Source organism: Sorex fumeus, unplaced genomic scaffold (genome assembly GCF_029834395.1).
Source record: "Sorex fumeus unplaced genomic scaffold, SorFum_2.1 ptg000061l, whole genome shotgun sequence".
NCBI classification, from domain to species: domain Eukaryota; kingdom Metazoa; phylum Chordata; class Mammalia; order Eulipotyphla; family Soricidae; genus Sorex; species Sorex fumeus.
Window position 1 is genome coordinate 14,719,033 of NW_026606118.1, and position 12,244 is coordinate 14,731,276.

At 52.1% G+C, this 12,244-nt stretch overlaps 1 protein-coding gene across 3 annotated transcripts in view; it reads right to left on the bottom strand.

The window, feature by feature from the left end:
* PCMT1 (protein-L-isoaspartate (D-aspartate) O-methyltransferase) overlaps window positions 1–9,113 on the bottom strand; it is a 43,197-nt gene extending 34,084 nt beyond the window's left edge. For all 3 annotated transcript variants that reach the window (XM_056126029.1, XM_056126028.1, XM_056126030.1), the window contains exon 1: window positions 8,858–9,113. In XM_056126029.1, coding sequence (XP_055982004.1) covers window positions 8,858–9,113 — 256 coding nt within the window. The remainder of the gene's footprint in view (window positions 1–8,857) is intronic.
* Window positions 9,114–12,244: the final 3,131 nt, after the last annotated feature.

A 12,244-nucleotide genomic window follows, 5' to 3' on the forward strand; every position in this document is an offset into this window, starting at 1 on the left:
TCTTTCGAAGGAAGATTTTGGGGGAACTCATTAATGCTCTGGAAAAAACTAAAATGTGATTTAAAACCCTGAAATACTAGAATCGGGGAGTAGTTCAACAGGTCAGAGTGCGTGCTTTGCAAGCAGCACGCCCACGTTTATCCCAGCACCAACTGGTCACCAGAGCACATCAGAAGTGGCCTGTGACTGCCATGTGTGGCCCCAAAACAAAAGAAGGAAATAACAGGTAATCGGGCCAGGCCTGTGACTCGGTGGCAGAGGGCAGGCCTTCAACCCCCAGCAGGGAGATGTAGAATAAAATAATAACCATGTATCAATTTCTGTGTCAAAATATATGCAAAGCATGGGGCAGCAGGTAGGGCATTTGCCTTCCATGCAGCCAACCCAGGTTTGGTCCTCAGCATCCCATATGGTCCCCCAAGCACCTCCAACAGCAATTCCTGAGAACGCAGAGCTGGGCATAACCACTAAGCATAACTGGTAGAATTGCAAAAACCAACCAAATACACACACACACACACACACACACACACACACACCACAGACCCCTCAGATGACCTCACGCAATTCATTATGCAAATTGTATTTGGAAGGGATTTAGAGATCTAGCAGGTATTCAGAACAGCTAACAAATCTCTTCCACAATACCCCTTAGAGAGGAAGGGTCAGTCATTCTTGCTTCTACATACCCAATGACACAAAAAAGTACTTTCCAAAGCCAACTCTTAATTGTTAGAATTGCTCTGTGAATACTTCCTTATAATGAGTCCAAACCTGCCTCCCATTTGTCCTGGTTTGACCCTCCACCATACGACATTTCTTTTGAGTATTTAAACACCCTTGCTTTCTTAGACATCCTCATTGCTAAAACAACCTCAATCTCATCAAACCATCCACAAAAAATGCTGACCCTCTTGTCATCTTAATCACCCTGGTGTGATAATCTTCGGTTAAAGCATGTTGGCCAGTGCTAAATGTAATGCCAATAAAATGTGACTTTGAAAGATCGGGGTTAAAGATATGACACCAAGGTTTAGGGTCTGGGCCGCTGGAATGATCTGCCATCTTTTGAGTTGGAAATGAGAGAATAAGCAACACAGATTTTGGAGGGAAGTGCGAGGAAATGTGGGAAAGCAAGTTTTTATTGACAGGGAGGGGGGGGTTAGTTTAGGATAACTAAGAGAGGGACCAGAGCAATACTACATACAGCAGGTAAGGCATTTGCCTTGCATGCAGCTGACCCACGTTCAATCCCCCACATCCCATATGGCTCCCCTGAACCCACTCAGACTAATTCCTGAGTACAGAGCCAGGAGTAAGCCCTGAGCACTGCCAGGGGTGACCCCAAAACAAAACAAAACAAAACAAGACTATCATTTCCTGATTCTAAACGAGGCCCTAATTTTGTGAAACAGCCTCCACTAAGAAGTTTATTTTCTGGGTATACCTGACCCAGGAATCTTCCATTAGACCCAAGCACCTCTCAGGGTAGCCCCAATCCCAAAACAAAGGAAAAAAATTCTAATGAGAATATTTTCTTTTCTACGAGTAGCCTAATAGTGGCTAAGAACCACTCTAAAATAAAAGACGTCTGCTTGCAGAAATAAATATTTAAAGGCATGAAAACTACAAATTATAATGATGCTTTAATGGGGGGGGGGGGGTTGGCCGCCAGGGCTCAGGGGACCATATATGGTGCTGATACTGGAACCAAGGTAGCTAGCATGTAAGGTAAGGACCCTACCCACTGCACTCTCTCCAGTCCAGACCAATTTTTCACACATTTTCCATTTAAGTGTCTGTTTTTGGTGTCTGGGACTTACAAGGGTCAAAATAAGGCAATAAAAAATCTAATGTAATAACTGCAAATAATGCAATAAATGTCTTCTTAGTTTCCTTTTATCTTGGTTTTGGACCACACCTGGCAGTGCTCAGGGCTGACTCCTGGCTCTGCGCTCAGGGATCACTCTCGGTGGGGCTCGGGCAACCATACGGGGTTCTGGGGATCGAACCCGGGTCGGCAACATAAGGCAAGCACCTACCTATACTGCATTATCACTCCAACCCCCTCTCCTTAGTATCTTAAACTTAAATCCTCACCCCCCCCATAAAAGCTTGCTTTCTGCAACCTTGCAGTCCCTTCTAAGATCGTGTTCCTTGTTCACTTATAATTTTCAACTCAAAAAACAGCAAAAGAGTCCAGTTGCCCAGGCCCCAAACCTTGTGTCATATCTTTAACTCCAATCTTTCTCTCATACTTCAAATGCAACCTAGCACACACTATTTTTCTCTGCCCAGAAGACTCAGCTACCAACTCTATTTGCATGGCTTGAATTTCTTCCCTCTCGTCCAAATCTTTGCTCAAATGACACCTTAGACGGCCTTCTCCCCTACCCCAGAGTTCTTTCCTTTTCTTCTTACTTCGTCACTTTATCAAGTGACATACTATTTTATTTGTCTGTCCCACATTAAAAGTTAAGCTGCGAAAAGAGTAACGTTTGTTTTGCTTGCAGCTAAGCTGCGCCCCACTGTCCAGCATATAGAAGACAGGCCAAGGATCAGCTGACTGACAAAGTCCATAAATATTACTTATGCAGCCGAACACATTCAAGGATTCAAAGAGGGCGGGGAGATGGCTCAAAGGTCTGGCGCACATGCTTTGCATGCAAAGGGCCCAGGTTCGATCTCTGGCATGCATAATGTCCCGGGAGCATGCCCCAGTACCCGCCCGGGAGTGGCATCTGAGCACTACCAATAAAGACAAAAAAAAAAAAAAACCATACAGAGAACGCCAATGTGAATATTTGGATTCACATTCCCTGGATTAAGCAGGCTTGGCTGTGTAAGCTAGGTTAATTTGTTCATTCACGTTTACAAATTAATACCTTAATACACACATTTTTAAATACACGTCAACTCTACAGATCTGTCCTATCCAGTATGGTAACCATATGGTAAGTTCATTGAAATCAGGGGCGAAAAAAACGCAGCTTTGCAGCGCTACTAACATTTCAAACGCTCAACGTCACATGTAACCCGTGGTTATCCTCCAGAACAGCAAAGACAGAGACAGCGGAGAGCAAGGTAATGGACTCTACTGCTATTGAATTTTCTCCTTGCACATTTTATTTTAAAACATGACATCGATCCAGCTGAAGGGCAGGGGGCGTGGCTCAGCGGTAAAGTGTAGGAAGCTGTGCCTGACTGAGACCTGGGTTCAATTAACCATGTCATTTCAGTTCTCTGTATCTGGCTCTCCAAAGGGTTGGCCCGGGAGCAGCAGCAACATCATTTACGAAGTCCCTAGAGGGCCTGGAAAGAGAGCACAGCGGGTAGGGCACTTGCCTTCCACTTAACCGAACCGCATCTGATTCCCAGCATCCCATATAGTTCCCTGAGCACCGCCAGGAGTATATTCCTGAGTGCAGAGCCAGGAGTAACCCCTGAGCACCGCCCCCCCACACACACAAAGGAGGAGGAGAAAGAGGAGGAGAAGGGGGGGAGGGGAGGAGGGGGGAGGAGGGGGAGCGGGAGGGGGAGGAGGGGGAGGAGGAGAAGGAGGAGGGGGAGGGGGAGAAGGAGGAGGGGAGGGGGAGGGGGAGAGGGGGAAGGGGGAGAGGGAGGAGGAGGAGGAGGGGGAGGGGGAGAAGGAGGAGGGGGAGGGGGAGGGGGAGAGGGGGAAGGGGAGAGGGAGGAGGAGGAGGAGGAGGGGGAGGGGGAGGAGTAGGAGGAGGGGGAGGAGGAGGATGGGGGGAGGAGGAGGGGGGAGGAGGAGGGGGAGGAGGAGGAAATTGCTAGAATGCAAACTCTTAAGCTCGGGCAATTTGTGTTTTATCTTTTGTGGGTAACTGGGGTAGGGGAGAGAGGGCTTCCCAGGGTTGTTCAGGGGTCACAGGGGGCCACAATCAGCCACGCAGTAAGTGCCAGTTTGGGATCCATCAAATCTGGGGCCTCATGGATGCAAAGCGTGAGGTCCGGCCTTGTGTGCTACCTCCCCAGCTCCAAGCATCAGTGTCGGAACAAGCTCTCAGCTGATGCAGAATATGAAGCCCACTCAAACCCACACCAGTCCACAGCAGGACCCAGAGAGTACAGAATACGCTTGCCTAGCATGTGGTATAAATCCCAGCACTTGCATACAGTCCCCCAAAAATGCAGGCTGCAGCCCGAACACCAAGGAGCCACCAAAAGAAAAAAAAATCAAGTAAGAACAACAAAAAAATCAACTAGGTCAACATAAGCCAGCATTTCTCATTCAGAGGCCATATGGCCCCCAGGATAATTCGATGGGGCCACAAGTAAAACTCAAAAGCAATGAACAAAGACCCTTGGCCCAAGGCTACAGGGAAACTGTGATACATGAGAATTGAGAATAGGGAGTTGATCTGGAGGACACTGGGGAGGGGTGGGCAGGGAGTGAGGAAGAACAGGTCCGAAAGGGGCTGCGGGGAGGGGGGGGGGGAGTTGAGAAAAGCTGACATAGCTATGCTAGCTTATGAAATATGTAGCATTACAAGAAAAAGGAAATCGAAGAGCTTAGGCACCTGCCCTGCACACAGCCGACCCTGGTTTGAACCCAGTTACTGCATAAGGTCCCTCAAGCACCAGCAGGAGTAGTCACTGAGTACAGAGCCAGGAGAAAGCCCTAAGTACCACCAGGTGTGAAGGGAAAAAAAATTTTTTTAGTTGAAATTAAAAAAAATGTAAAGGTAACGGCCCTCCCGTTGGTCATCGATTTGCTCGAGTGGGCCCAGTAACGTCTCCATTGGAGACTTTGTTGTTACTGTGTTTGGCATATCGAATATGTCACGGGGAGCTTGCCAGGCTCTGCCGTGCGGGCGAGATAAAAACAATTATTCACTTCATTTCTTCTTTTTGTTTGTTTGTTTGTTTTAGGGCTACAGCTGACTGTGCTCAGGGCTTACTCCTGGCTCTGTACTCGGGGATCACTCCTTGAGGGCTCAGGGGACTATATATCGGGTGCTGGGGACTGAAACCAGGTTGGCCTGCACAGGGCAAGCACCCTACCCATTGTCCTATGCCCCTGGCCCTGTTGAACTTCACTGTTTTGGGGAAAAAAAATTAAAACTGTACAAGAGAGCTAGTTCAGGGATTGATGTCCTGCCAGCGTGGGGACCAAGCTCAATCCCGAGCACTCTGATCCTCCCCCAACAGCAGAGGAAAACCCGGGGCACCCCCCACAAGTGGCCCTGGTAGCCCCCAGACCACAGAGCCCCAGCAGTGCCACATTGCTGGGCCTGAGCATTGAACTCTCAGCCCACTGGGTACGGAATCGACAGGAGTGCCCCCCCCGCCCAAAATAACTTAGGTGTGGGCAGGGGCATAGTTGGTTGGGGGAGAGCATACAGGCACACCCGCAAGCCCGATCCGATCCCTGGCGGCAGTCTCCAGGCCTGGCAGGCCACAGGGGCCAGGCCCATCGCACAGGGGAGAATCATGCCCAAAACCACTTGACGAGCTTCCCCCAGCATCACATTTTCTCGGCATTCAGAGGAATACAGAACAGTGAAAGAACCAGAAAGGAGAAATTTTCCATTTTCGTGTCAACATGAAACTGAAGTTCTCACATAAACAAATCTCACTTTTACAATAAACAGATAAAAATAAGGCCGAGGGTCGGGAGACAGCTGAAAGGGCTGGAGCCCATCCTGCACAGGGGAGGCCTAGGCTAGGACCCCTGGCACAGCAGGGAACCCTGAGCAGTCCTGGCGGTGACACTGACCCCCAAGCGCTGAGCCAGCAGCAGCCCCCAGGCACTGCCAGGGGGGACCAAAACAGTAAAATAAAATAAGGGCCAGAGTACGGCAGGTACTTAAGGGCAGCCAACCCAGATTCCATCGCCAGTACCCCTTGTGGGACCCTGAGCATCCTGAGCACAGAGCCAGGAGGAAGGCCTGAGCACTGCAAGTTGGCCCGTAACACAAAACAAAGACTTAAAAGAAAACCTATTTTGGGGCTGGAGTGATAGCACAGCAGGTAGGGTGTTTGCCTTGCACGCAGCGACCCAGGTTCGATTCCCAGCATCCCATATGGTTCCCCGAGCACCGCCAGGAGTAATTCCTGAGTGCATCAGCCAGGAATGAGCCAGGAATAACCCCTGTGCATCGCCGGGTGTGACCCAAAAAGCAAAAAAATTAAAAAATAAAGAAAACCTATTTTGCAAGAATTCACCAAAAGGCTTAAACTAAAGCTGCACAAATTATCGAAGGCTGAATAATCTATGCAGTCTCTCATCACAGAGCTAGCTCGGAACTAAATATTTTCAACATTCATGGATGTTAAATATTTGTTATGTTTTCCGGTAGAAAACATCGTTAGAAATTTCAGCTGTGACCAGCAAAGAAAGAGAAGATGAAGGTGAATATAAATCCCACTGAGGAAAGATCTAGTCTTAGCTTACTACAAATTTGGCCCCCAAAGGAGATTTTTAAGAGCCCGATTGATTACAGATTTCTGCCACTATCCAGTGCCGACTACAATAGCTGGTGGGAAATTACCCAATCACAATTCGTCTATAGAATGCTTCAGGTGGGTTTTACTACAATAATAAGTAGGCACAAGAAGATAGGATATTTTTATGGAAATATTTTGAGACTGGGCAGAGTGCTCAAAGGGCGGAGTGCATGCTTTACATGCAGGAGACCCAGCAAGACCCCACTTCCACCCTCCAACCCGGAACCTGCAGGGTGTGGTGCCCAGAACGTGGGACATCCCAAAACAATTTGGCCCACAGGAACGTAATTTGTGTGTGATAATTCTGCCCTCCATATAAACAAGGCTTCCATAAAGTGAACTTAACAGAACTTGGAGAGCTGAATATTTCCCCTATTAAACACTAAGAGGAGCCGCAGAGAGAGTACAGGAAGAAAGGAAGTCGCCTGCCTACTGCACCCCGCTGACCCTGTTCAATTCCAACACTCCAACGCCCGAGCTCGCCAGGAGTGATTCCTGCGTACAGAGCCAGGAATAAGCCGTAGCACTACGGGATGTGGCCTAAAAATCGTATGAAATATTTTCTTTTGAAGTCAGGACACTATTTCCAAGTTTTGGGGTGCTATTTTGGGGGGGCAGAGGTCAAGGGGGCTGGAGAAACAGTACGGCCAGGAAGGCGCTTGCCATGCATGGGGCCCACCTGGGTTCCATTCCTGGCATCCTATAAGGTCCCTGCAAGAGTGGACTCCTCACCCCCAAGAGTGACTGGGACTGATTCCTGAGTGAAGAAGAGCCAGGAGTAAGCCCTGAGCAACCCTGGGGTGTGGCCCCCAAAACAAAACAAACAAAAACCTTCAAATGGGGGCTGGAGCAATAGCACAGCAGATAGGGCATTTGCCTTGCATGCTACCGACCCGGGTTCGATTCCCAGCATCCCATAGGGTCCCCTGAGCACCGCCAGGGGTAATTCCTGAGTGCAGAGCCAGGAGTAACTCCTGTGCATCGCTGGGTGTGACCCAAAAAGCAAAAGAAAAAAAGGGGGGGCTGGAGCAACAGCACAGCGGGTAGGGCGTTTGTCTTGCATGCGGCCAATCCGGGTTCAATTCCCAGCATCCCATAGGGTCCTCCGAGCACCACCAGGAGTGATTCCTGAGTGCAAAGCCAGGGCATCACCGGGTGTGACCCAAAGAGCAAAAAAAAAAAAAAAAAAAGATTATTAAGTACTAAACAAGGCACAGCACACTACTCTTTCTCTCTGCTATCTTGATATTCCTGGCAAAGCATTAATCACAATTACTTACTTCTGGCAGGGGAGGGGAGGGGAGGGGGGAGGAGAGGTAAGTTCTTTGAGAAAACGCAAAAGGGTTTTGTTTTTTTTTTAAACCGCGTCCTCCTCGGGGTGGTCACAAAGAGAATCTGGTGGCAGGACCAAACCCAGGAAACAACTCCCCTCCACGACACACGACAAACAGAAACGTGCTCGTGGCCGGCCAAGGCTGCGTTTGTGACACCGGTGGTGGTGGGGGGGGGGGGGTCTTGGAGGGAGGGGCACGGGCAGCGGGCGCCTCACAATTCCACCCCGGGACAGGGGTATGGGGAGGGGGGTGGTGGAGAGGAGGGGGCCGCGGTTTTCTTTCTTTGCACACACAAACCCAAAGTGACCCACACGCTTTCATCCCCGGCCCCCCCAAGTCTCCTTAGCCCAGGGCACACAATGACCACAGAAAAAACAAAAAACCCTCTTGCCGAGGGGGCCTTTCTTTTTAGGGCAAATGCGTGCGTCCTGGAAAAGTTAGGCGCCGGGCCTGTCTCCGCGCACCCCCCGATCGTGGGTCCTGCGCGCCCCGGACCACCCTCGCCCCCGCCCCCCAAGTTTCTTCTCCACCCCGCGCCCCGCCTCGGCCCGGCGCTATCAGCCCGCGGCATCTCCCTCCGGAGGAAAAACCGCCGGGCGGGGGCGGCCCGGGGTGCCCAGCGGCGCCCGCCGCCAGGTCCAGGGGTGCAGCCGGGGGCGCGCGGGGGGCGCACGGGGGGCGCGCAGAGGGCGCAGCGTGGGGAGGGGGGCCGCCGTCTCCCCCAGGCCCAGGGCACGCCCCTCGCCCGCCAGCCCCGCGTGGGCACCCCGAGTGACAGCCTGTGCCCCCCCCCCGCCCCTCCCGGGGTCGCCCCCTTCCACACCCCCCCAGCTCGGGTGGCCGCGGAGTGACAGTCCCGGGTGGGAGGGTGCGGGGAGGGGTGCGGGGAGCGGGGCGGGAGAAGGCGGAGAAGCGGCAGCGCGCAAAGGCGCTGGCGCCGGCCGGGACGCCCAGGTGACGCTGGCGCCCCCCCGGGACCAGGACCGGGCCCTGGCGCTGGCCCTGGCCCTGGCCCGGCCCGGCCCGGTGGCCCCGCGGGTGGCACTTACTGCGGAGATTGTGGATCAGCTCCGAGTGGCTGGCGCCGCCGGATTTCCAGGCCATCGCGAGGCACACCCGGAGCAGGTACAGAAGCGCCTTCAGCGCGGCGACGGTGCCGAACAATTTCCCTAAGAGTGACACCACTTCCCACACGGTCACCGCCCCGCCCGCGTCCCCGCCGGAGTCGCCGCGGTTACTGCCGCCGCCGTCGCCGCCGCCGCCGCCGCTGCTGCTGCCGCTGCCGCCACTGCGCGCTCCCGGCATCCCCCGCGGCACGCATGCGCCCTGTGACGCCGGGCGCGGCCGGGCGGGGCTGGGCGGGGCCGCGGCCCGGCGGGCGGCCGGGCGACCGGGCGCGGTTACCCCGGACGCGCGCGCCGAGGCCGGGCTGAGTCAGCGCAGCTGCTGCCAAGCGGCTGCAGCGGCTGCAGGGGCGGCGGCAGGTGCGCGCTTTCTGCAACCGGGGGGCTGCGCGCCGGACCCCGGAGAGCTGGGCCTGAGGCTGTCGGGCGGCGCGGGCTCCGGTGCGGGGCGCGCAGCTATGTGCCGCCGCCGCCGCCGCCGCTGAACCCCGAGCTCGGCTCCTGCGCCGGCGGGTCAGCTGTTGCGAGCTCCTCGGGGCTGCTCCTATGGCTGTCCAGGTTGCTAGGCGGTGGGCTTCCTCCGTCCGCTCCTCGCCCAACCCCGCGCGCGCATGTTTAGGTCCGTGGGCGCCTTGAGCTCTCCCGGAGCCTGAATCCTCTGGGTCGCAGCAGACCTTTGCCCGTCCGAGCTCCGGCCCCCTCTGGCTGCAGGACAAGGACAAATCCGCTTTAGCAGGGACTTTGGGACCTTGGTTTGTTGATTTCTCTGCTAACTCTTTCCGAGCGCTAATTCCGCAAGCGGGAGAGCACCGCGGCGTGAGGGATTGGGGAAATTGCTTTTCTCTCCCTCATGCAATACAAAAATGGGCTCGTCCAAAAGTGCTGCCGCGTTTGCTTTGCACGGGGGAGGCCCAGTTCCCATTCCCCCCGGCCAACCCTTTGAGCTAGGAGTAACCTCCGAGCACCAACAGGGGTAAAGCCGAAAAAGAAAATACGCTTGGGGCTTTTGCTTTTGTCCGCGGCTGGTCGACCTGGGTTCGAGTGTCTGCATCCCATATGGTCCCCCGAGCACCCAGAGTAATTCCAGAAAGCAGAGCCAGGAGTGAACCCCCGAGCATCGATGGGTGTCCAGAGCTAGCAGTAACCCCTAAGTATTGCCGGGTGTGAGCCACAAAACAAAAAGTAAAATACCATTAGTTAAAAGTAACACTGAATTATTTTGTAACTTTGTAATTCACGGTGCGTGATTCAATTAAATAAAAAATTTCAATTAAAAATTAACCTTTGGGGGCTGGAGAGATGGTATAGTGGGGAGGACATATGTTTTGGATGTGGTCCACCAGGATTTGATCCTTGGCACGGCATATGGGCCCTGGATCCAACCTGGAGTGATCTCTGAGTACAGAGTGAGGAGTAAGCCTTGAGCACCGACGGGTGTGCTCCCCCAAACAAAATAAAAATAAAAATTGCTTTTAAAAAAGAATACTACTATTTTCCAACCTAGGGTTGATCCCTGACATCACGTATGATTCCCTGAGTACCTCCAGGGGTGATCCCTGAGCGCAGAGCCAGGGATAAGCCCTAAGCACTGCCAGGGGTGGCCCAAAACAAACTCAAGAATACACTGCTTCCTAAAGCAATAGAAGTATTCTCCCCATACACATGTCTTTTCAGCTAGACACCAGCTCTCTTTCAAGACAAGTGAGAGCGTTAATTACTTTCCACAGGGAAAGCCACCTGTGACACTGAACTTGCTGATTCAGAGTCAGAATAGAGACAAAGTGTCATCATTTGATCCAATGTGTAAGGAAGGTAACAAACACTATTTAAAGATACTAATGCTCTCCTCTGAGCAGGTGGTTTGTAATTCTAGTTCAAGTTCAGACTCAACCTTTGGTCAAAAATCATCTTTGTTTTGTTTTTGTCTTTGTTTCTGTTGTTGTTTTGGGCCACACCTGGCTCTGCTTCAGGGCTCACTCCTGACAGGGTCCAGGGGACCATCTGTGGTGCTGGGGGTTGAGCCAGGGTCAGCTGCATATAAGACAGGCACCCTACCCCTTGTACTATCTCCAGCCCCTCTAGGCCATTTTATGTTTGTTTGTTTTTTGCTTTTTGGGTCACACCCGGATGCACAGGGGCTACTCCTGGCTCATGCATTCAGGAACTACTCCCGGTGGTGCTAAGGGAGACCATATGGGATGCTGGGAATCGAACCCAGGTCTGCCGCGTGCAAGGCAAACGCCCTACCCACTGTGCTATTACTCCAGCCCCATGTAGGTCATTTTAACCTTGAAGTAAACATTACCTATTCTTCTGGAATCAGGTCTTAGGAATAATGTTCTCACATAGGAATCCTTAATAATTTTCCAGTGCATCACATCTCTGCAATTCCTTGATGATTTAGTAATTTAAAAACAAAAACAGGGCCAGGGAGATAATATAGCAGGTAAGACTCTTGCCTTGCACTCAGTTGACCTGGGTTTGATCCTTGGCATCCCATATGGTTCTCCAAGCCCTGCCAGGAGTGATCCCTGAGCTCAGAGGTAGAAATAAGCACTGCCCGATATGGTCCCGAATTATTTTTCTTAACACGGAAAAATATGTGCAAGAGTTATAATGCAGTGAGTAAGATGCTTGCCTTGCATGCTGCTGACCCTGGTTCAATCCCCCAAACCTGCCAGGAGTGATCCCTGAGCACAAAACCAAGAATAATCATTTGTAGAATATGAAGTAGCATACATGAGACTAACACCTAAGGACAGTAGGTGTTAGTCTACTACCAGGAGGATCATGCCATGGTTTGGAAGCCAGCCCTACATGCTGGGGAAAAAGGCAGGTGGGATGGAGAAGGAGCCAATAAGTAAATGATGATTGGAGGGAGAGCCCAGGATGGGAGATGTGTGCTGAAAGTAGACCAAGGACCAAACATGATGACCTCTTAGTATCTGTATTGCAAATCATAATGCCCAAAATTAGAGAGTAAGAAGGATTGTACCTGCCACAGAGGCAGGGGGTGGGGGTGGCGGGTGGGACACTGGGAACAATGGTGGTAGAAAATGTGCACTGGTGGAGGGAGGTGAACTTGAGCATTGTTTGACTGAAACATCATCATGCAATTTTTGTAACTATCTCACAGTGATCCAATAAAACTCCTTTAAAAAATTCAAATGGGGCTGGAGAGATAGCAGAGTGGGTAGGGCATTTGCCTTGCACGTGCCTGACCCGGTTTGCTTCCCAGCATCCCATATGGTCCCCTGAGCACCGCCAGGGTGACTCCTGATGCAGAGCCAGGTGTGACCCAAGAAGAAAAAA